This window comes from Globicephala melas, chromosome 13 (genome assembly GCF_963455315.2).
Source record: "Globicephala melas chromosome 13, mGloMel1.2, whole genome shotgun sequence".
NCBI classification, from domain to species: domain Eukaryota; kingdom Metazoa; phylum Chordata; class Mammalia; order Artiodactyla; family Delphinidae; genus Globicephala; species Globicephala melas.
Genome location: NC_083326.1, coordinates 13,169,470 through 13,194,120, shown reverse-complemented (window position 1 = coordinate 13,194,120; position 24,651 = coordinate 13,169,470). Strand labels below are relative to the sequence as shown.

The window sequence follows — 24,651 nt, the reverse complement described above, 5'->3', positions numbered from 1 at the left end:
AGGAAAACAGGCAAAGACTTGAACAGGCACTTTACAGGAGAAGAAATCCAAATTTCCAACAATTATATAAAAAGACCCTCAAAGTTACTAGTAATCCAGGAATTATAAACTTAAAACAACAACATTATACATCCACCTAAATGGCTTAAATGTAAAAATCTCTCAATACCAACTGCTGGCAAAGATATGGGAACTCTCCCAGGCTGCCAGTGGGAGTGTAAATTCGCCTAACAGGTTAGAAGACGGTTTGGCAGTATCTGATATAGTTGAATATATGCATGCGCTATGACCCAGAAATTCTGCTCCTAGATAGACTGCCTCGCTGCAGATGTTATCATAGGCTGGCACACTCCCTGGGCCTTTTGATAGCTGCCATCCCAATGGATGTGAGGACAAATAAACATTTTAAGAAGAGAACTGGCCGGCAGAGGTCTGAGAGAGAACCAGACTTCCAGAGTCTAGCCCGTGCCTAGCCACACGTCTGCTAAAACCGAAGAAAATTTGTTTTCCCTATTCCTTCCCGAGTACAAGTTCTCAGGGCAGATTTCTCTGAGCACTGTCCTGTCCTTACCTCACGGTCCAGAAGAGGCTAAAGCGATGCTCACCTCCCACCGGGAACTCGGCCCCCTCTGCTGCCCTGGACCCCCTCCAGAGGACCAGTCCTGAGTGCAGGCTCCCCTCTCCCTTCATCCAAAGGGCAGGGGCGAGGGTGCAGCTGTAACCAGACCCCATCAGAGCCGCTGAAGATGTGCCTGTGGATCAGAACTAATGGCATTAGGCGATCACTCAGGGAATAGAGCTGCAATTACTCCTTGGACGCCTTCTCCAAGATGACCACATGCAGAACACCAAGAGGGGAAAGAGTAACGAATCACCAAGTGAATTAACCGCTAGCCGCTCTAATTAGTTTTATCATTTTTCATGAAAACACTAATGAATATGAAATAATGTGGCCATGAAACCACTAAGACAATTAATGCTTCGAAGTAATCTGGGGTCAGAAAAGGATTCTAGAGACTGTTTAAATAGTCTCAACAATCGTGTGTTGAGAATTCAGAGGAAGCCCACGGCTTCAAAATCTTCTATTAGCAGGTAAGTTGATACTTCATGAAAAGCAACAGCGAGGTGTCTGTGGGTTTTCTTTCCTCCCTCCCTTCTTTCCTTCCTCCCTTCTTTCCTTCCTTCCTTTGCATATTAAGCCTCCTGGTTTTGGGAATAAAGATGATAGCATGAACCAAAACAGGAACCTTCAGGGAGTGAGATGAGAACCAAATGAATGGTGGATCTGGGGAACAGGAGAAAGAGGCAGGGTCCAGTCATACTGAAACCAGAAAAGAGGGAACAGTACTCAGCACTTTTTGCCTCATCGCTACCTGGACGCGGGAGAAAACAGCTTTCTGAAATGACTCCCAAACCTGCGATCATGATGCAGATATAAGATAAGCTGAGCCTTGCTGGCGGAGCTGTAATTTTTCTATGTACAACTGTACAATTCTAGCAAATGTAGAGTTTGTGCTCAACACATACCACACTCTCCAAATGGACCTTACCCCAGCATAAGTCAGTAAGCATGCAGTCAGAACCTACTGTGAGCACAGCAGACTTCCGTGCTCTAAGCACAAGCTTAGCGAAATGCCTGTAATTGTTAAGAGTCTTAAAAGGACATGGGGGTGGGGGAGGAGAGGGAGTGGTGGCCAGGAGTGAATAACACTGCTGCATGTTTGACCAGTTTGCAAGGAGGGCATCCAAAGACCAATGTTGTGTCTGGCAATCTCTCTCGTCACAAATGCCACTGGTGAAAGTGACAAAAATTATGCTGAAGGATAGACCTGTCCATGTGAAATAGGGGATTATCCTGGGTATGAAGGAAATAAGATGTAAAAGTGCCAGGTGCAGCGCTAAACACTATGGTATCTCATTTAACCCGCACACCAACCATCTAGTCAGCACCAACATTATCCCCATTCTACAGAGGAAGCAACTGAGGCTCTCTGAGGTTAATGACTTGCATGAGGTCACATAGCTAGTACGTGGTGTAGCTGGGACCTAAACTGGATCTGTCTAACCCCGAAGCTCATGCTCTTGATGACAATGCCAAGCAATACTCTTTTCTTTAAAAAAAGTATTTTATTTATTTGGTTGTGCCGGGTCTTAGTTGCAGCAGGCGGGCTCCTTAGTTGCAGCATGTTAATTTAGTTGTGGCATGCATGTGGGATCTAGTTCCCCGACCAGGGATTGAACCCGGGCCCCCTGCATTGGGAGCTTGGGGTCTTAACCACTGCACCACCAGGGAAGTCCCAAGCAATACTCTTGATATATAAAAAATATGGAAGAGTTGGTGACTCAGGCCAAGTCTCCTGCTTATGTACAGAGAAATTACAAAGGTAATATTAATCAATTAATAGTAATAATGATTCAACTAAATTAGCAAGTATTCACAATTGACCAGTTGTTCTGAGCATCTATATGCATTAGTTTATTTAAGGCTCACAATAACCTTATGATATACCCACTATTATCTGAGGCACAGAGATTGCTATAGACTGAATATTTGTCACGCCCAAATTCATATGTTGAAATTCTAACTTCCAGAGATGATGACAGTAGTAGGTGGGGCCTTTGGGAGGTGCTTAAGTCATGAGGGTAGAAAACCCTTCTGAATATGATTAGTGCCCTTATAAAAGAGGTTCCAAAGAGCTCCCTAACCCCTTCCACCATGTGAAGATACAATGAGAAGTCTGCAGCCTTGAAGAGGGCCTTCACCCAACCAGGCTGGCACCCTGATCTAGCTCTTCCAGCCTCCAGACCATGAGCAATAAATTTCTGTTGTTAATAAGTTGTCTGTGGTATTTTGGTACAGTAGACTAAGACAGAGATAAACAAGATAAACCTTGAAGACTTTGAAGATTCTACTCAATTCTGAAATGTTTAAAGGCTAATTAACAATGCAACAAAAAGTACATCTTTGGAACTTTTTTTTTTTTTTTTTTTTTTTAGTATTAAAGCAGTGCTTATGGAATGCCAACTCTCCAATTACAGCTCTGTTACCGCAGGGTCCTTTGCCACAGAACTGAATGGGATGGCTAGTCAGGATAAAAGATGAGCAGGGTCTGTTTTTCTTGTCTTCGGTGGTAGGTGGGTGGAACTGAGAGATAAGGCCTTTCTCCTGGGTTTTGCTTCCAAAGATACAAAACATCAGGAATCACACCTCTTCCACTGGGGATGACTCCTCAGACCGATAACCTTATTTGCTTTCAAACTCAATCTGGAATTCTACCCACCTCCGCTATGCAAATAAGACTTTTGTATGCCCTAAAGGGGGCAAGTGGCCTTGAGCTGGACTCTGAACTTGCAAACAGGAATTCCGGTACTCCAGCTAATCCATGAAAGAAGTTACAGGTTTCGTTCACAATGCTCAGAATTCGAATAAATCAGCCTGCCAAACCACAGGCACAAAAACACAAGGACGTTTTGGAATTACAGGGTGAACAAGTTCAGTAACCAGGGACAGCTTGTTATGAATAACAGGAGACTACACTTGCCTACAAGGGTGTCATTTCTTCACAACCATGGGAAGTATAAGCACTGGGCATTGATTCGTAGGGTGCCATTTCATATGCATGCAGAACAAATCCAGCTAAACAAAGTTATCTGCCCAATGGAACTCGAAAATATTTCTCAATTGAATTTTAAACAGACCTCGATGTGAAGGAAATTTAATTAGGTAAGTAATAGAGAACACAATGAAATGTCCATCAAAATTGCTTCCAAAGGTTTAAAATGTTTTCCTTTTCAGACAATGTAGTTAGAGCTGCTAAGATATCTATGTTAGTACAGTGTCTTGAAAAGTGGGCTTGGGAAATCAATATGATCACCTCTCTGAATTAAGTATGCGCAAATGAGAGCAACCGAGGTCCACGTAAATCAGCTCAAGTAGCCCTCTGTGTACCAGACCATTAGGGGACAGGCAGAGAGGAAGGAAGATGCAAATAAACACATTATCTGAGGCATACTCACTAATGGAAGGCATCTCTTAACACCCACATTAAGAATCAAGACAAAACCCGTCCAGTATTTTTAACACTGTTTATGATTTAAAAAAATAAAAGCATGCCAGAAATAGAACCTAAGGTTAAAAAAACAAAAAACCCAAAACAACCCTCAACAAACCTTAGACATTGTTAGAGTCACAAATGAGTAAATCGCTTGATCTTTTTGATATCACTTCCAAATTGCTTCTGTATTCATTGGTAAAATGAATAAAGTGCTGGCATCGTTTGGATGTTGTCTGCACAGAATAATGGAGATCTGGATTGGATGGCTTAACTTCTATAGGCAACAGATTTGGACTTTTTTTTCTTTCGGTACGCGGGCCTCTCACTGTTGTGGCCTCTCGCGTTGCGGAGCACAGGCTCCGGACGCGCAGGCTCAGCGGCCATGGCTCACGGGCCCGGCCGCTCCGCGACATGTGGCATCTTCCCGGACCAGGGCACGAACCCGCGTCCCCTGCGTCGGCAGGCGGACTCTCAACCACTGCGCCACCAGGGAAGCCCAGATTTAGACTTTTGTGCCTCAGATGGTTGGTGGTTATTTCAGTGGAAAAAAAAAACAAAAAGGTTTAAAATGAAGTTTTATTTTAAAATACATGTAGAGGTACATGTGGTCATCTGGTGGGGCTAGAAGGGACCTCCTGTTAGGACACCAGAGCTGTGTGACCCTGGGGATCACCTGCACTTACTGAGTGCCAACTATGGCCAGTACTAGAGGGAAGATGAAGGAGAGCAAAGCCGGGCTCCCTGCCTGCTACCATCTAGGGGGAAGGTCAGGCATGGCCACAGATCAGCCTAGTACGAAGAAACATGGCTTCTAACAAGCTGGGCATAGTTTGTTACTTGTATAAAGTATAAAGTAATAAAGGGTTTTGACATACTTCCACACTTATTTCCTATTCGTTGCCAAATCTGCTGTCCTTATCCTATCCCAACCATAGGAATGACTTCCTGCAAGAATGGAAGTGAGCTAAAATATGTGGTAAGAGGTAGATGGCAAAAAATACCAAACCCCTCAAACTCCAATTCCCCCTTTCCTGTACGAGGCTCCTTGCCATGGAATCTGGTAGTGCCCCCCTACTCTGTCTCTAGGCTCAGCCATGTGACTTGCTTTCACCAATGGAATGTTATTGCTTGTGCTTTGCCCTTTGTCATTGTCGTGAGGACATACCCAGGCTACTCCAGTGGTCCCAGGATAGGAAACATGGAACAAAGCCACCCACAGATGCATGATCAAGCCAGCCAAACCACAAAGGGAAACCCAGCTGGGATCAGCCTAGATCAGCTGAATCCTGCAGATATCTGAGAAAAAAATGTTTATTGTTTTTGTAAATTAATTTTTATTGGAGTACAGTTGATTTACAATGTTGTGGTAGTTTCTGCTGTATAGCAAAGTGAATCAGTTATACATATACAAATAGCCACTCTTTTTTAGATTCTTTTCCCATACAGGTCATTATACAATATTGAGTAGAGTTCCCTGTGCTATACAGTAGGTTCTTGTTAGTTATCTATTTTATATATAGTGGTGTGTATATGTCAATCCCAATGTCCCAATTTATTCTTCCTCCCCAAATATCACATGATATCGCTTATATAAGGAATCTTAAAAAATGGTACAATGAACTTATTTACAAAACAGAGTCACAGATGTAGAAAACAAACTTATGGTTACCAAGGGGGAAGGCGGGTAGGGAAAATGCTTATTGTTAAACACCATGAGTTTTGGGGTGGTTTGCTACTTAGTATTATTATGGCAATAGGTAACTGATACATAGCACATAATAGATGTTCAATAAAATCTGTATCTTATATCCTTTCTCTCCTCCTCCCCAACATCCAAGGCCGTCTTATCCCTCAGATCATCACTCTAGGCAAGGAATTCTGTGGAAAAGTCCTGACGACAGCTGATCAGCCCGTTACCTAACAATGATCTTATACAGATCATCTCTCATACTTACATCGTTCTCCGAGATGGACATACTATTCCCATTTTATAAAGGAGGAAACTGAGACCCCGAGAGGTTAAATCAGAGCTAGTAAATGGAAGAGTTATAATTAATATCCAAGCCTGTCTGACTCCAAAGCCAAAGATCGTTTGTTCTGCTGTGCTACTCTGCTGCTACTTCTATAAGATCAGCTCTGAAAGAGGCAGGGAGAAAGGAATGCTTGGTGCCTCCAATCCCTTCCCAACAGCCTAGGATAGAAGGATCTGGGTCCTACAGACACTATTCCCAGGACCTGTCACACACTCCCTCTCTTCTTAGCTTGGGGCTCCTTCCCCATCTCAGATAGGGATGCTCATACCCTAGGGACTTCTGGAGCTCTAAGGAGGCAGAATACTTGGGCTCCTGAGTTGGTGTGGCTTCCAGTAGAAAAGCCCACCTATCTCTACTGTAGATTTTCCTCCCTCTCCCCTCCAATCCAATCCCTACCTACCCCCAACTCTGCCCTTTTAACTGACTTTCCAGAATCTGTCTAGGGAAGCCCAAGTCCGAGGCTCTAAGTGGAGAACTGGTCAGGGAGGGTGACCTCAGCAGTTCTCCTCCAGGTCCCACCTAACTCCTTTGGACGATGGCAGAGGATGGAAGATGAGGCACCAGGAAGAAGGGAAAACAGGAGTGTGTGGTCTTTCTGGACATGGCATGTCCAGGCCATGGTACCCGAGCCAGAGAAGAGGGCGGCCTCTGAATAAGGGCTCAAGGCTCTTCAGAGAGGCCTCAGAGCTGCCTCTTGCTCTGCCCACCCCTGCCTGTCTCTGCCTCTGTGTCAGTGGAAACTTGTTTTGGCTACACAAGGCGCACAGATGACAGTCACTGAAGCCAACTGCTTACCAAGCATACCTAATTATCATGCAGCACAGCAAAGCACTCAGTTAAAGGCATTTTTAAAAAAAGGTCTGGAATGTCTTAATTTAAACATTCTGTTCATATATGCTTGGTCTTCATAGTTTGTTACTCATGTAATATGAATGTCAAAATGTAACTGTAAAAAAAAAATCTCCAGGCAACGTATAATTTCCACCTAAGAGGTACAGCAAATTATCTTAGTTTCAGTTTCTCACTAAAGTTGAGATAATGGTAAAACCTCTTTTCACTCAATCGTGTATGGATATTATGAAGATAAGTGAGATTTATTCACTCAAATCTTAAAATTCCAATAAAATCAAAGGTGAAAAACGCTAGTTAATTTTTGTCCATGTGTAATTACTTAGATCAGTACTATGTAGGCAGAACTGTGTATATCCCTGAAAACCTTTGAACTACTGGGTTTCAAAGACCTCAAATAACTTTACGTACTCATTTGCCAAAATAAAAGGAAATGAGAAAGAAAAAGGGTAAACTTAAAAAATGTTGACCTCTGGCTTTTTTCTTTACAGGTAAATTTAAGTCAATAAAAATCTAGGAATTTGTACCGTATCAAGTTACTGCCATTTAAATACAAATTTGGTTTACTGATAATTAAAATGACTTAAAAGAGGAAAATAGTCCCTCTGATTTGCTGATGTGTTTGCAGCCTCAAATATTCTAAAATGGTAACATTTTCAGCTGTGTGTGGAAGCAGAACCACCTTTGTTATTTACCAAGCCATCATGAGCACTGTTTTCCCCATATTAAGCTTAGGTGTCATTTCAGGTTAACTCAGGAATCTATTTTTGACTGTGTAAGCAAGTATTTCTGTCAACGATCAAAATATTTACAAAAAAGAACACTCCCATTTGAAGAGTAGAGGCTAAAAATGTAAAAAAAAAACCAAAACAAAACAAAAGAAAAAGAGTAGAGTCTAGAAAAGAATGCCAGCTATAAGTAGACATACAAAACCTAACTCCCGGGCTTCCCTGGTGGCACAGTGGTTGAGGGTCTGCCTGCCGATGCAGGGGACGCGGGTTCGTGCCCCGGTCCGGGAGGATCCTGCATGCCGCGGAGCGGCTGTGCCTGTGAGCCATGGCCGCTGGGCCTGCGCGTCCAGAGCCTGTGCTCCGCGGCGGGAGAGGCCACAGCAGTGAGGGGCCCGTGTACCGCAAAACAAAACAAAACAAAAAAACCCTAACACCCACACCTCCCCAACCCAGTGACTGAAATTAGGGGAGTCCATAAAAATGGCAGGAATGCATTAAATGACTCAGTTGAAAAAAAATGCCTATTCTGTGCTCAGCCATGGACCAGCAGCTGTGGGAGGCACAAGGATATGGCATCTCCCCTCCAGAGCCACAGGGAAGGGATACAGGAGAGATCTAGAGAGGGGTGTAAGACCCCAGCTAAGAAGCTGCTATGCAGTTTGGAACAGATGACTGCAACCAGAGTTGAGCAAAGGGAGAAAAAAGAATGGGCTAGAGTTTGCTGGGAATGTTCAGAGATGGAGGACCTAAGGTGGTGGCCGGGGACGATCTGGAGAGGGACAGATGAGATAAGGCATTTCGGGCAGCAGGAAGAGAGCGTGCAGGGACATCGATGTGGCGAAGAGGGCAATGTATGAGCAGGACAGCAAGAACTACCTGTTCGAGCAGGTTACCTTGGCAGACTAGAGTCAACTGGTAACACCCTAGTCTAGTGTTTAGTGATCGTTTCACATCCCACACCTCACTGGAGATACTAGTCTGAAACTTCGGATGGGAGATTTAACCCCACTTCAAGATTCCCTTTAAAACTCATACATACATGTAGTATCTTAGCTTAGGAGGCAAATGACATCAGTGAGAACCCGATATCATGAAATATGAAATACTATCTCCAAATGATGCGCCAACACTGATGATTCTTTTTCGAATGCCATCCACTAACTTGGGGGAGTAAAATGGGCAGAAACAATGTCATGTAAAGGTATTCATTAATTTATTCATGGATATTTACTGGCTGCCTATCACATGCTCTATCCAATCTTTGGTCTCACAGAACCTACAATCTGGGGCGGGGGAAGGACACTGACAAGTAAGCAGGTGATACCTATCTGTGTTCTATGTGAAATGGGAGAGGTAGTCCAGGGAGACCCCAATTTAGGAGACCAGAGAAAACTTCCTAGACCTTTAAGCCACGATTTCTCTTAAAGACAAGTAACTTTAAGCCACGATTTTGAGGTGAGGTTAGCTGAGTGAGGGGAAAAGTGTTCTAGGCTAAAGGAATGGCCTGGTGTGTTTGAGGAGCTAGGAGTAGGCATGGAGCTAGGAGCTAGCATGTCTTGCGCGCAGAGTAAATGGGTGGAGTGACGGGAGATGAGGCTGGAGGTGAGCAGGGGTTAGTCTATCCTGCTCAGGGATCTGTACCTTCACCAATGGTCAAAGGGAGCTAACAAAGAGTTTTAAACAACAGTGTACTGTGGTCAGATTTGGGTTCCAGAAAAATCACTGTGGCTTAAGGCTGGAAAATGGATGGGACAAGGCAAGACTGGAGATAGGGAGACCAGTCAGGAGGCTGTTGAAATTGGCGATGCCTCCAACAAGGGCAGCAGTGGAGGGGATAGAGACAGATGTTTAGGAGGTATAGTCCACATGGCTAGTATGGCTGACCTGGGGGAAAAGGAAAGCGTTTGAGTTGACTTCCTGGTTTTTGGCTTGAGATTCTGTGTACAAGATGCTATTACGGAGAGAGAGAGAGAATAAAAGAAGAGACTCATATTTGGTGGTGGTGGTGATGGGGGCTGGGGGTTAAGAAGAATGAGTTCACTTTGAGATGGACTGAGTTTGAGGACACCCAGGCAAAGATGTCCAGATGCAGAAGGAAACAGGGTCCTGGAACTCGGGAGAGATATCAGAGCTGGAGAGAGACCTGGAAGTCCTCAGCGTAGCAGGATGACAAGCAAACAGATGCAATCTTCCAGGGTGAGTATGATGAATGAATAAATAGAATAGCCTAGGCCTGAACGCTGAGCTAAATGGAGGGAGTCCAGAAAGGAGACCGAGAGGCAATAGCCAGGATTCCAAAAACGAAAATTAGAGAGTACGGTATTTCAGAAAGCATGCTCAGGAGTGTGTCACATGCCACGGAGGGGCCAAGTTAAGATGAGAACTGAGAAGCATCCATTGGATTTAGCTACAAAGACCTCAACAGTGACATTGGTAAGAGCAGATTTAGCAAACAGGAGTGGCCAGAATGAGACAGCAAAGGCCTGGGACTGAAAGGGGAGGTGAAAAACGGAGACTGAGTTATAGCAACTCTTTCTAGAAGTGAAGGGAGGGAAGAGCTAAAGTTGGAACAGGTGTTGGGGGAGCATTAAAAAAATATAGGAGAGTCTGGAGCACAAAAATTCAGATGGGAAAATGCTAAGAAGAGGTTATAAACACAGGAAGGGATTGGGTTCTGAGAAGGTAGAAGAGGCAGGGGCCCACAATGAGGTCAAAGAATTGGTTTTCAACAGGAAGAGTGTCTCTTCCTTTTCAGAACAATAATAAAAAAAAAGGATGAGAGGGGTTAACCATCAAGAGTGACTAAGGAATTCACCCTCATGCCTTGAACATGAACTGATACAAACTCTGGTATACGTTAGGAGGCATCTGAATCCAAGACTTAAAAACAAAAAAAACCTTTAGATTTGGAAATCTGTCACTCTGTTTCAGAAACACAAAAAGTTATTTGAATCCACACCTTTTTTTTTTTTTTTTTAGTATTTGGAGTCAAAGAAGACTATTGGGGAGGTACTGTTTACACTGCAGTCTTCTCAAAATATCTTTTAAAAACCACATTGAGTTCACTAGAAAGGAAATGCATTTAGTATAAGGCCTTGCAGAGTACATGGCCTTATTTTAATAAGATGCAGTGATGCATATAAAATAGACTTGAAAAAAAAGGCTTTGCTTACTGTCAAATCCATGTTTTACCGGAAAAGGTTTTGATAGTGTAACCCAACAACTACTAGGAAATGCACGCCTGCAAATTCAAAGATCATAGGACTTGAAGAGACTGCTTTAATCAGAGTTTATCAAATAGATTTAAAACCAGTTCTTAGATCTAATTCAAATATGTTCCTGCTCATTTATAGAGCAAGAGTCTAGGTATTTAGACACAGAAGATGATTTTTTTCAACATTGAGAGTGAATGCTCTACCAGATTTGTTTTGTTTGGGGCTGAATTTTCTTCCTTTCATCCAAGAGCCACTTGGAATTTAAAGATGAATTGTCACAGGGAAGAAAATCTCATCTATCATGCCCTTGACTTTCTGTTTAAAAGGGATACACTTGTCTGTTCCTATGCTCCACCTCCCTGAGAACCACTTTAACAATAAATTAGGCTTGAACGAAAGTTTCTTGATATAAAGCAAAAGGTTTACATTTTAATTAGCTTTGGGAAGTCAAGGGCCATTTTACTAGAAACCTAAAGAGATGCGAGTTGTGCTTAATCACAGACCAAAAGGACCCACCTGCCTCCTTTCTCTGTAATAAAAACACAAATAAAGCAGAGCTACTGAATGAAAACAGCCAGAGTCAGGGGTCAGTGCCTAATGTCAGCTCTCACCGTGGCCAGGGCCATGTGACTCCGTTGTGTGGCCTCGTGGAAGTGACACAACCCTTGGCCCACAGAAGCGGTGGAGAGGTTCCTCTTAAAGACAGCCCCATCAAGGAAAACTCTAAAGAAATCAAACCCACTTTCTAGATTTATTGGAGGTAGCCTGGCAACACTACTGCTGATATAATGTGAGAATCTTGCTTCATCTAATGAAAACCATGTTTGCAAAACTCACGTGGAGGCAAGGGTGGGGGGGGAGGGGAAATCCGTTTTTGTATATTTGTGTGAAGGGCAGCCAGACCATAAACCTTGAAAGGAAACACTCAATCTGAAATACCGTGCTGAGAGTAGCAGTCAGCGCCTGCAGAAGCCAGGAACATGGAGAAAAACATTTCAATCCCTCCGCCCCCGACAGAGGTAATGTTCTTCCTCTTGGAAAGGAAAGGGTCCTTTAGCATCTTTTGTCCTCTCACCGCCATCGCCTCCTCTCCCTTTATTATCGCTGACCTCCCACAGAGAAACGAAGCCACGGGCCGAGGGAGGAAAATCTGAGGTCCTGTTCTGTCTGGGGCTCCGAGATCTAGAGAGCTGGAGCTACTGATCGGGGTCCTGCCCGGATTTAACCCGGTAGAGGACCCACCTCCCTTCTCTGGGGTGAGATGCCAACTTGCTCAGAACCCGGACTGGGCGCGCTGGCTGCCAGGGCCCTCCGTGGCGCTGTTCGTGGTGCTGAAGCCTGCATCGAGGCGTGGAGGCAGCAACCCACGCACAGGCGACCAGCTGTCAGGGGCTCCGGACCCAGATCCACGTGAGGCAAGTCTGGAAACAGCTGCCGCCCACAGAGCTACAGCCAGCGCCACAGTTTGGCTCCAAGTGTAGCTCACTGGTTTACTTCTTTGGAACTACAAAATGGCTGGTTCACTTTTTCTCTTCCCAGGGGGTTTCACAGAGCCCACCTCTGGCTCACCGATCTGGCATATCCCTTTCCTGATGTCCTCCCTGCCCATAGTAATTCTCTCACCCCCTCTCCTTCGTACAATACTTTGCCTTTGCAGAGCACCTTACAGTTGGTACCACCCTCACTGGCACCATCAACTGAGCCGTTTCTCTTACATACATAACCACTCCTCTTCTCTCCCACAGATATTTTTTGCCTTCTCTGCCCCTCATCTCTCAAGCAGGAGACTATTACCTCTGTGCAGGGTGGGCGAAACACCTTTACCCTCCACAGCAAAACCGCTGATTTCTCCTTGGCAACGAATTCGGAGAGGCAGAGGTTAGAGTTCCAAAGGACCAGAAGAAAGTCCCCTAAGAAATTTCTAGGAAAATACGGGTAGTGGTCAGTAGGGTGGGGAATGGAGACACTAGGAACAAAGTGAAGAAAAGAGCCTGGGCCTTCGAGGTGCAAGGCTTGTTGCAGTTAGAAGACTCCTGGCAGGTGGCACTCTAGCTCAAGGTGCTTTGGGTAGAAGCCTTGACTGTGCTCCTGGTTCCACCTCAAACTTCCTTTCTGCTAAACAACCCCCTAGCCAGGTTTGGAGGTCTGTCTTCCTCTTGATCCAAGCACTCTGCTAAAAAGCACCGTTCGCACAATTCTATTTACTATAATACACAATGATGAAGGGAACATAAATAAGAAAGAGAGGGTCAGTGGGAGGATTTTTTTCTCATGTGTGATTGACGGTGCTCAGATCAAAACTGTGTAATCATCAATAACATGATTCAGCAACTGGGAAATGCAAACAAGTTGTGCAAGGGCTTGCTTTGGTCAAAGCCCTGGAGGGGCCCATGGGGCTGGGCCAAGCTTGAAGAGGGCAGTGCCAACAGGATGCCCTCCCTCCCACCAGGGCAGAGCTGGCTGTGCCTACAGCCTGACTGGCGTGACCTTTGCCTTTTGCAACACGCATGCGGTTGGGCCGGCGTTAATGGCACTTTGCAGGGAGCTCCAATTGAGTAAACAAAAAATGCCTTGCCCTGTTCTAATGGAGCACATTATTCTGAGGCCTAAGCCTTCATCCAGGCCCCTGCAGCTGCTCTGCAGGTCAGTGCTACCAATAAAGCAATTAGCCAATGAGAAAACTCTTCTTCCCTGAGGGGGACTCGAGGCTTTGTTGCAGTTGCTGTGCTTTGCTTTGGGTTTTTAAACAAGCAATCCAGGTTGATCTGAGCCTCTTACATCAGACTCCAGGATGAAGACACTGAAATTGTGTGTTTGCTGAGTGTGATATTTTAAGGAACTGGTCCCTTGTTCAACACAGACTGGAAAGCTCACTGCTTCCTGTTCAATTAACCTGAACCATAGCTGAACTCTGCCCTTTGAACTCACTCTGCAGATAAATACATTAGCTCACCTAAGGAATCATTAATATTTTTCAATCACATAAAACAAACATGAATGTCTGAACACAACCCAAGAGATAGCCAATTAGGAATAGCACATGGAACATGTTGGAAAAAAAAATCACAAATGGATGTTATTTACAGAACAAAAAGGGTCAAGGAAGAAATAAAACGGATCATGCCAACAGTTCTGGAAACAAAGGCGACTTTCATTTTCATTTCTGCAAACACAAAGGGTACTGAGCAATATTTAGCAATTCCTGTTCCATCTACACTGCTCAATAAGAAAAGGTTGTACCCTACTCCTGGTCTGGTTTCTACCTACTTCCATCAGGACACACAACTCCAAGCCCTTCTCTTTGAAAGTGACTTCAGTGTTCATGCTCATATACAGAGTCCAAAATATTGCATTTCTGGGGACAATTTTATTCCCAATTTGCTACAAATGAACCAAAATAATTTTTGTGGAAGTATCACTGCCTTTAAGTGAACCACTGTAAATGAACCAAGCTAGTGGCTTGATTGAAATAATTTTACAGTAGCTGATGTTCCTGTGATGTTGTTACTCTAGCATCTAAACAGATTTTGTTTTGGGGGGAGGGAAAGAGAGAGAAGAGGAGAGAAAAGAAGAGATCGCTAAATGCATCTATTTTGTCCTTATCCCTGCATGTCATCTTAGAAGAATGAGAAAAACATTCCCCAACCAAGTCATTACACATTTCAGTCTGATTCAGTTTCACTTCCCACAATTCTGCCTCTTGACTCCTCCCCTCCTTCCCCCTTTTCATTTTTGTTTGGTTTGGAGTGTGGGCTTAATGCCCAGCTATCCTAGATGAGAACACTTAAAGGAATATCGCAAGCGCAAAGGGTAAATCTATTGAATGAGGGTCTTTAACTATGTGGTTTCCTTAAAGGGAAAGGTTGGATCAATAGGATCAATAGGAAAGGTTTCCCTGGCCCTGCATAAAAGGGTAAGGGCTTCTCTTTTCACTGGTTTAACTTTACTCTCTGACAAATGCAAATCAATGGATCTGTGTTTACAACAGATTCCCTAACAGACCCAACCTGGGTAAAGCCCAGAGCCTCGCCCTGGGGGTGGGGAGTCCAAGCTTGCTCTAGGGGGATGCTCTAGGGCAGAGCTTAAGGCTCAAGGCCCTGGGGGTGGAGTGGGCTTGCTGCCCACTGGGATCCTGCTGCTGCCGCCTGTGGCCTCTCCAAAGAGGACAGAAAAAAATGGAGCAATGGAGCTCCAGACTCTTCCAAAGATGCCTCAACCCATCATAAACATAAAGCCCAAATTCCTAGGATCTGGTGAGCCAGTCAACCTTGTTTCCTACCAGTATAGATCTGGGAGGTTGACTACACAGAGGAAGCTGGAGTGGGATACCTACAATTGGAGCGGCCCATGCATTTCAGCTCTAGAATTCTCCTTCTGTCCTTTCTTAGGTGGTAACTGGCTCTCTTAGCTATTACAAGGCAAACCACTGAAACCGTGGGTTCTTTCCCCCTTAATTTTACCTTTCCCTTTAAAAACGTGATGCTTTCCAGAGATTACATGACTTCAAGTCAATACCAGTTACAGAGAAATTATTTTTCTTCCTGCAGGAGAAAGTATATGTATATTTGATTACATGAGCCAAAGTCCAATGCTGATTAAATTACATTGGAGGTGTGCTTCCAACCCAAACAAAGTCTGCTTTCTACAGAAGAGTAATGGATCTTCAAATGGCGAGAGAGGCGCCAAGGTGGAACGCAGAGCCTCCCTTCCCTCTGGGACAATTTGCGTTGGACAGTTTTTCACAACAATGTCCACAATGTCCACTTCTCCCCCAGTGAGACTAGCTCTGTGTGCACAGCCCGCAGCCTGCTTCCATGCCTTGCCATGCCTCAGATGCGCTGAGCTACCCAGGCTACCGCCCTGCCCCTGCAAAAACCTGTGTACACTTCTCAGGGTCTTCACCTGGAGTGAAACTTGGAAATCAAAAGTCAAGCTTTTCCCAAAGGCACTGAAGTGCATTAGGGGGACAGACTGGGTGATGAAAGGGGGTGCTGATGGGCCCCCAGCCCACCTTGAGCAGGCTCTGTACCTGACAGTATAAATGTCCCTGTTGGGTTCCCTCATAGTGGTCTCTCCCCACTAAGAAAAGTATCCCCTCAGAGGAAGCAATTGTCCCCAGGTCAGGAAAAACAAGGATCTCTGAGAGGGTTGGGGACAAGGATAATCCAGAATCGGTAGATGAAGTTTAAGGCCCAGGGTTCCTCAATATTCACCCTTTTCCCCAGGGCCCTTTATCCAGACAATTATTTCTATTTATTCCCTCCTCATTTTCCTTCCTTTGGCAAGAGCCCAGAAACTAAATCCCTCTGCTTCTCCTCTGAGGTTTTCATTCCTCCAGGGATACCCCCGACAGGATACCACTTTCCCTCAAGACAGTTTCTACCCACACCAGCCACCAGCAATAGTGTGGTGGCGTCCAGTACCTTCTTCCTGAGAACTCTTCAACCCCCTTCGTCTGATCTTCCTTTAGAAACAGGTTCTAGAGCCCAGAAAACCAAGAGGTGACCCTGAAGTGAAATTCTGGATTGAAGAAAGCTGGAGAGGCAGCCTCTTTCCCCCTCAGGGTTCAGGCCTGGAGCTCTAGAAGGTAAACCCTGCCCAGGGTCCCCTGTTACCTCTGGGCAGACACGTGTCTCTGGAGAGAAGTGGGGCCGCTCTCAGAGACACAGAGAATCTGGGCGGCTCAGTTTCCCCTCTGCCCCACCCCCACCATTCACCAGGAATCCAGCCCTGTTTTAGGATTCTAAGATGGGGTTGGAGGAGACTCTAAGATTCCACCCTCCAAAACCCCACCTGCCCCTCCCAGAACCTAAGAGCCCTTCACCGGGAGCTGGAGGGGAGGGGCCCGCTGTCTGCCTCACCAAAAGGAAACCTCGCCACCCTTTTTGGTTTCTGTATCTGATCACCGGACCTAGTTCAATGTAGGTTTTCAGAAGAGGGGTAGGGCTCATTCGGACTAGGAATCAAGGAGCTGTATCAGAGCTCTCTTCTCTAAGGAAACCCACTGGAAGAAGATGACCCCTATCTCTGGGGAGGACAGAAAGAAATGACTGCTTCCCCTTTGCCACATGGCAAAGCAGAATAACGCAAGATTTGGGGGGTTTTCTCTCTCCTTTCCTTCCTCCTTTTTCTCATTTCGTTGTTGGAGAAGGAAGGAAAACACTCCTTTTCGTCCAGGTTGAAACCTTCTCTTGAAGGAAAAGCTTAGTATTTCTAAAACTGGAGAATTTATAATTTCAAAAAACCCGAACAATTTAGTTCTTATCTCACCCCCACTACCGTCCCAGCTCTTTCTTTCCTTCATCCACCTTAGTGTTCCTTCTGGAAGAATAAGCCATTTGGCGAAAGGAGCCATTGGCAGGATGTGGAGGTCTTCCTGCCAGAGGGAAGGGACAGCTCTGAAGTTCTTTCTTTTCCCGTCAAGGCAGGTGTCTCAGAGAAAACCTCTCTACTAGGGCCAGGTCTGAGTCCCGCGTCTCAGAGGGGAAGATCTCTCCAGCTGCTGGGAAGGGGAGCTGGGGTGGGGCAGTTCCCCAGGCTGGTGTTTCTTACCAGCCGGGGCAAGAAACAAGATTCTTCTCTGGTTGTGACCCAATTAGCCCAGAGCAGACCATTCTGAGGGGTGAAGCCCAGGCCATTGTCACTGGGGCCTCGTTTAACTGTCCAACTAATGCACCAGCGTAGAAAGTCTGCGAATGGGAACATTTAATGAGAATGTTCTTTCTTAATGAAAACAAGGATGGAGCGATTCGCGGAACAGGAAGCTGCGAGGTTAGCAGGCAGCGTTAAAGACGTCGTTTCTATACGTCTGTGTCTCTAGCTCTGCTTTGCAAGGAAGTTCATCTGTACCATTTTTTCTAGGTTCCCACATATATGCGTTAATATTTGATATTTGTTTTTCTCTTTAGAGACGTCGTTTCTAAAGTTCGGCTTGGACGTTCCCGCATATGGAGAGGAGACCAAATTTCCCGGATGGTTTCCGTGGAGGAAAGAAGTTGCTCCCGGCCCTGCTGGACCAGATGCGGGCCGCGCGGGGCAGAGGCGAAGGCACGCTAAGCACGAGAGGACTCGGGCGCCGAACCACCCGCAGAGCCCGCGGCAGCGAGCGCAGAAAGCGGCGTTGCGCGCGCGGGGACCGGGGGAGAGGGCAGGCAGCCTGGCGACAGCAGGAAACCTCGAGTAGGAAGCGGCAGGCTGGAGCCGCGCGGGGTGAAGCAGCGGCCAGACCTGAGAACCCGCCTGCAGCTGCAGAAGCAGCGCGGCGGGAGCGCCGGGGAGCCAGGCCGCTGGCGAGCGCTCTGCTGGGAAGAGGGCGCCGTCGGGCTTACTGGAAACGCGCCGGATCAAGTTCCAGATCAATGAAATCTGGGTCTACACGTTAACATTATTGTTGCCAGCATTAATGCTCTTTTAATCTTCTAAACATTATCAGCATCGATCTCCCTCCATATACACATTTGTTTGAGAAAGTGACATAACCACATGGTGGAAAGCCTGGAATAAAAATAAATGCGCAGCCTCTCGCATCGAGGGCGCCCGTGGACTCAGGCTACTTCTCGCCCGCGCGTTCACTAACCTCCCTCGCGTCCCGCCGGCTCGGCCCAGCTCCCGCCCACCCTAATGTGAGTTGGGAAGGTGTTCTCGAGGCACCGGGGACTTGACCAAGCAAGGATGGTAGTGAGCTTTTCAATTATTAATCCGACCAGCCAGCAGGAGAAAACATCTTGTGTTCCGTACCGACGTGGTACATCCGTCCTCTCCGGCTCGGATCCCGAACTAAACCTTCGGGAGAGACCGGCTGAGCCCGGCCGAGAGGCTGACCAGAGGGAGGGGTGGGAGTCGGGGTGCGGGTCTCTGCGGATGAGGTCCCCGCCCCCGTCCCTAGGCTTAGGGTGGCCTGAGGACGTCCCCTGGCGCCAAAAGGAGCCGCGCACGCACGTGGTGCCCCTGGCAGGCGCCGCAGCGTTGTGCCCTGGCCACGCTCCGCTGCCGCGGGCGTCAGGTGGCCCAGGCGACATCCCGTTGGGTTGGTTAAGGGCCCTCCGCTGCCTCAACAAGAGGTGGCTCCGGACTGGTCGCTGGGAGCTGCTGCCTGGGGAGGGCCGGGCGTCTGTTCGCCGCGGGGACGCGAGGCAGGCTCGGGGCGGGCCGCCCCGGGAGCCCGGCTCACAGAAGGCGGAAACCTGGGCAGGGTGTGTCGTCGGAGGGTCTCTGCTCTGTCTTCCAGTTGTTGGAGGAAACCACTCCCGCCACTGGGGCCTCGGTCGTCCTCCGCGAGGCGCCCATCCACTTTCTTGCCTGGGTTCTCTCGGTCCCTCCAGGTTCGTGTGTGCTTAGTTCAGAGGCCTCTTGAGGATTTGTGCTTGAACACGCTGGAGTTTGTCCTCGCCGCCTCTTGCCGGGTTAATAAAAACTGCTCTGCCGGAGCCATATCCGGGGACCACGGAAGAGACCGAAGCCCGCATGGTTGCAAACAGTTTCGGCCCTCGCCACCTTTTATGAACGAAGTCGTGCACTTGGAGCCCATTTCTCTGAAATCTACTGTTGAGGCAATCTGAGCTCCCCCATCTTCTCCCTTCCCTTTTGCAATGCTATCCCGGGCTGTGGATACACCGAGGCGGTCGGCGCTTCTGTTGTGATGGGGGTGTACTTCACCTAAGGGTGCGGTTGCCGACACTGGCCCAAATCAGGCATCTTAACTCTGCGGTTCCTCAAACCCCTATCTGCTTACCTCTGGCAAGACCCAAAATGAGAAAGAGAAAGCGAAATTAAAAGAGAGAGAGAGAGAGAGAAAGAGCTGGTCTCGATGAGATGGGGGGCTGGTCGGTCTCGGCGAGGTTCGGGCCTGGGAGTCAGGCAGAGCCGCCCTGTACAATCACTGGGATTGTTTAACCCCCAGAGCTCAACGGTGTGGGCCCTCGGCAGCGTCCTGGCGAGATTCCGATCCATACTCCTGGAGGAGAAGGGCTCAGCTTTTCTTCTCCATTTGCTCCTGTCCCCTAGCGCTCCAAGTACATAATACCAGTCCCAGCTTCTGCATCAGTGTCTGAAGAGACTGATCTACTGACCCCAAACTGAAAAGCTTCCTATGTAATAATAACCACTCAACACACTTGTAGTTGCTGATCGAATGGCCAGATAAAAAGACTAAAGCTTTTGTCCCTTTTCAACTCTGGGTAATAAAACAGACACACATTTGAATGCCTGAGCAAAGCGGGGTCCCTCGCAGGAAATTCCCAGTCGCTGAAGGAGGCTTTCAGACTCCCACTGAGGGGGCTTTCTTGCTCCTGCTCTGAAAATCCCCGATGCTGCCTGAGGCCAGCCCCTGAGGAGTGGCCCCGGGACTCTCCCGTGGTGGGTGGTGGGACTGGGGTCCCCCAGGGATGCCACACTCTCCCCCATCCCAGCAATGCTGTTGCAAAAATGCTTGAGACCGGCTAGCCAGGAAAGCATTACTTTCCAAATCACTTTCAGACATACATTGGCAGAGGGCACGTGTTTTAAAAATCTCTGTCTTTTTCGGGACAGGCGTGAGGGGGCGGCAGCGCTCTGAGATCAGCCTGACTAGAATAGCTGTCATCCTGCCTTTACCTTACCCTGGTCCCCCCTCCCCAAGACCGGCTGCCAAGTTTCTTCCAGCTGCCTGTGCCCAAGAAGCCAGCCCTTGCTGAAGCTCACCCGTGAGGGACTAGAGGCCTTTTCAGGGGCCTAAGATAAAGGGGTACCACACTGTTTGGAATTGTCAGTAAGCTTCCAGTTTTTCACGGATAATCTCTATTCACTGCTTAATCTTTGAGAGGAACCAAGAGCAATCAGAGAAAATTGTAGGAGAGGATGAAGAGTAAAAAGCTAAATGAGGAGAAAGATAAAGTAGGTTTCTAAATCCATGCAGAACTATTTGGAGTCCACCGATGTGGGGAAGCCCTTGGCGGCGGGTCTAGTTTCTTTACCTTTTCAGATCAACACTGCTGGGAGATTACTGACTGGAGATCCGAATCCTCCAACAGCGGGCAAAGGCGGAGGCTGTCAGAGTGGAAACGCCCCCTCCCCAAGCCTGGGCGAACACGTTGCCTGTCACACCCCCCAGCCCTGTCCGGCGTAAGTAGAGTGCACCGTACAAACCAGACTCAGCGGTGCGAGGATAGCCCCGGGGAGCCGGAGAGGAAGCCTGAGCTCACAGCTCCGGAAGCGCGTTGTGTGCGGCTCGGAACCGCGCGCTACCCACTACCCGTACCTATGTAAATCACTGCCACCACGAATTGTCCGCCAGATAATCCGACGATCGGGAGAGACAGCCTCAATCCAAAAGACGCTGCCCATCTCGGCCTGCGTCCGGGTACCGTGCGCCCTCCCCAGTGGGGCGCCTGGACACTTTGCCCCTCTTGGCCCGTGGCAGGGTCCTGGGGGCAGCGCAATTGCCACGCGCACCGCGCTGGGTCTGTGCGCACTAAAGCGCGCAACTGTGTGCCAGTCGCAGCCACGGCTGCGCCTTTCTCTCTGGTTCCCGCCGCCCACGCAGGAGGTTTCTGCGCTCCTAGAACAATAGAGGGCTGTACCTCGCGGCTCTGCCGCTAGAGGAGGCACAAAGAGCCAAGCCGGCTACAGAACAATGTAACCAATGCGTCGACCCGTCCTCTCCCGCCGGCCGCAAGCCCTCCCCGTCGCCGAGCTACGCGCACAATCAGCGTCCGCTTAATGCAAAGGCGGAGCCTGTAGCCCGCGGCCAAGATGCGTTAACTAACCTGCATCTTAATTTTTTCTGCACCTCTTCCCGCGAGCTCCCAGTCTCTCCCGGAGGCCCCAAACCTCGGCAAATCCTGGCAGACGCTGGGAGCCGGGCAAGGGCGGCCGGCGAGTGAGGCAGGACGCTCTCTACTCTTAGTTGCTCATCTTCCGTCCTCCCAGAGAGGTGGATGTGGCAGTCCCAACCTTCGTCCTTGTACCCTCCCCTCACTGTGGGCAGTGACAAGGGACCTGGCCCCAGCCTGCTCTTTCGATCATAAAGTCCCCGTGCCAATGTCAAGGCTGGAAACGGGCTCGGGAAGCGCTGTTGTACCCTGGTCACCCGTTCTCCGCGTGGGCAAGGCTGTGACTCTTGTCAGTGACCAAACAAGTTTGCCTCCCGCTCCCCCACCCCAGCCCACCAACTGCCTCCATACAGGGAGACCAGGCAGCTTGGAAAACTGAAACGTATTGCCTAAGCAAGCTTGGAAATGTATTGTCTAAGCAAGAGTTCAAGTGCACAGGGTTTCCAATAAAGGCAATCCCCCTTTCCTGTGAGTCCTGGAAAGAGAGGGCTCCTAGCGGACACGGTGCACCCCCATCGCGACTCCCACAACTGGGTAAGGTCGGAAGGAGAGGGCAGAGTTGGCACGTTGACCAAAGCGCGAATAAAATGCGGGTGGGGGTCGGTCAGGAAGCCCAGGAGACAAGGAGGGAGGAAGGAAAAGAAGAGAAAGGGAGAACAGAAAGAAGAGAGGAGAAAGAGGAAACAGAAGAAGAAATAAAGTAGAGAAGAAATAGGAAGTGTGGAGAGGAGGCGAGAACCAGAGATGTGGCTAAGCGCCCTCACCCGGGGCCACAGGCACCCCGGAGCCCTCTCCCAGCACCCTGGCTCCAGGAGACCCTCTGGGCTTACCTGCCAGGCGTAAGGCAGACATGCGCTGGAACTCGGGCTCCTGCAGCCACTTCCACATCCTGCGGAAGGTCTCCCTGCCAGATTTGAGTTTACTCCACGGTTTGGGGTTCCGGAGCAGGTCGGAGAGAGTCCCCTGAGACCGGCACAACACCCTCTGCGCGAAGATCGCCTGTGGGATGCTGTAGCGCTTCAGTTCGGCGGTGATGCGCTGGGCCACCTCTTTGGTGTTGATCTCCTCCAGCTGGCCTGATGTGGCCACCTGCGATCCCGAAGAGGACGAGGGTGGCCTCTCACGGCTAGGCGCCAGCACCGGCCCATGGGACTGAGCGTGGCCCGGGTGGTGTAGGCCGTTGAGGTGAGACATCATGGCCGCGGGCGGGGTGCCCAGACCGCGGGACAGGTGTTGCTCACCGCGGGTCAGCATGGCAGTGTGGTGCGCGTCGAAGTTGGGGCTGAGCATTTTGTCGTGGCCCGGGGGCCCGTAGCTGGGCAGGCTCTGCTGCGCGTTGTGGAGGCCGCCCAGCCCGTTGCCCAGCGGCGTGGCGGCCAGCGGGGACAGGCTCTGGCTCATGCCGGGCATCTCCTTGTAGGGGCTGTAGAGGTTGTTCATGGTCGGGAGCCCTCGCTCGTCGCGCATGAGGGTGAAGCTGCCGCTGACGTTGCCCGACAGGCGCTGGTGGTGGTGGTGGTGGTGGTGGTGGTGGTGGTGAGGGTGCGGGTGCGGGTGGTGGAACTTGTCCGACACGGTGGAGATGGGCGGCAGCGGCTGGAGAGGCGTCAGCGTGGTGTAGGTGTTGCTCATGCCCATGCCGGGCGGGGACGAGTCGCAGGACATGCTCATGGCATGATGGAGCGGGATGGAGAGCTCGGGCCGGTAGTCGCCGCCGTCCAGGATCGAGGCCATGCTAGTGACCATGGCCGAGCGCGACGCCGCTGCTGCCGCCGCTGCCGCCGTGCCCAGCTCCTGGTGCGCCGTTGGCGGCGGCAGCGGCGGCGGCGGCGGGCCCCGCAGCGAGCCAGCGGCGCCGCGGCCCGCGTGGTGAGGGCTGGTGCTGGCCAGCAGCTCCTGCTCATGGCCCGGGCCCCCGCCGCCGCCCCCGCCGCCCCCGCCGCCGCCCCCACCGCTGCCGCCGCCGGCCGGCCCGTGCAAAGTGCCCAGACTTTCCATTGTCAGCTCCGGGTTCATGGCGCAGCCTTCTAGGTCTTTGGTGAGGCATCGATAGGCGGTGTAGGCAGCCTTCATTCAGTCCATCGGGGCCCGGGGGCGGCGGGGGTGGCGGGGGTGGCCGGCGGGCTGGCAAGGCGCGCGTGGCGGAGCTCTGCCGCGGGAGCAAGGGAGGGCGCGGGAGTGCGTGAGCGTGTGGAGGAGAGCGTGCGTGCGGGTGTGCGCCCCGGGCTGCGGGCGGGCGGGCGCGCCCGGGGTGGGGGTGGGGTGGGGTGGGGGCGGACGGGGCGTGTGTGCGGGAGACGGGAGGGGGCGGGGAAGGAGGGAGGGATCACCGAGTCCCGCCGCTCGGGGCGGCGCGCTGCCTAGCCATGTCCGAGCCCGCTCCGGTGCCGACGTCTTCTGTTTGGGTGAGCGGGAGCTGTCCAGAAGGGCTCTGCCGCTCGCCGGGGCAGCCAACCTACCTTCCCGGACCCGGGGCGGGGCAGTGCCCGATGGGCGCCGCGAGCAGCCACTGCGTGGCCGCGACTGCCCCGGGAGGCGGGCCTCCTGCGCACAGCTGCCAATGGCTGAGGAGCGGGCGGGGCCGCGCGTTTCACGTTTGGCTGACGGCTCTGTGCTTTTTTTTTTTTTTTTTTCCTCCTTTGCCACTGGAATCAAACGTCAAGGAGAGGAAGAGAGGGAGGGGAAGAGAGGGTAGTGGGGAGAGAGGCGAGAGAGCGAGTGAGGGAGAGAAATTACGTTAAAGATGCCGCTCTGTGTCTCTCCGGAGCTGCTGCGACCTGGGCTAAAGGGCTTTGCTTCAGTTCCCGTTGCTTCACCCCAAAGCTTTTATCGAGGCAAGCCAGGAGGGAAAACTCCTGCTACGTGCTGATGTAAAAACAATCCCACGTCTCCTAACAAGCTACTTCCCAAGCGTCCCTAGCTGGGAGCCAGTAGTTTAGCCTTTAAAAATGCGGGCGCTA

General features: G+C 49.6%; 1 protein-coding gene across 1 annotated transcript in view; it reads right to left on the bottom strand.

Moving 5' to 3' along the window:
* Window positions 1–23,764, bottom strand: part of ONECUT2 (one cut homeobox 2) — a 39,695-nt gene extending 15,931 nt beyond the window's left edge. The window contains exon 1 of the mRNA XM_030868023.2: window positions 22,522–23,764. Within this exon, the coding sequence (XP_030723883.1) occupies window positions 22,522–23,764 (1,243 nt within the window). The remainder of the gene's footprint in view (window positions 1–22,521) is intronic.
* Between the last annotated feature and the right edge of the window lie 887 nt (window positions 23,765–24,651).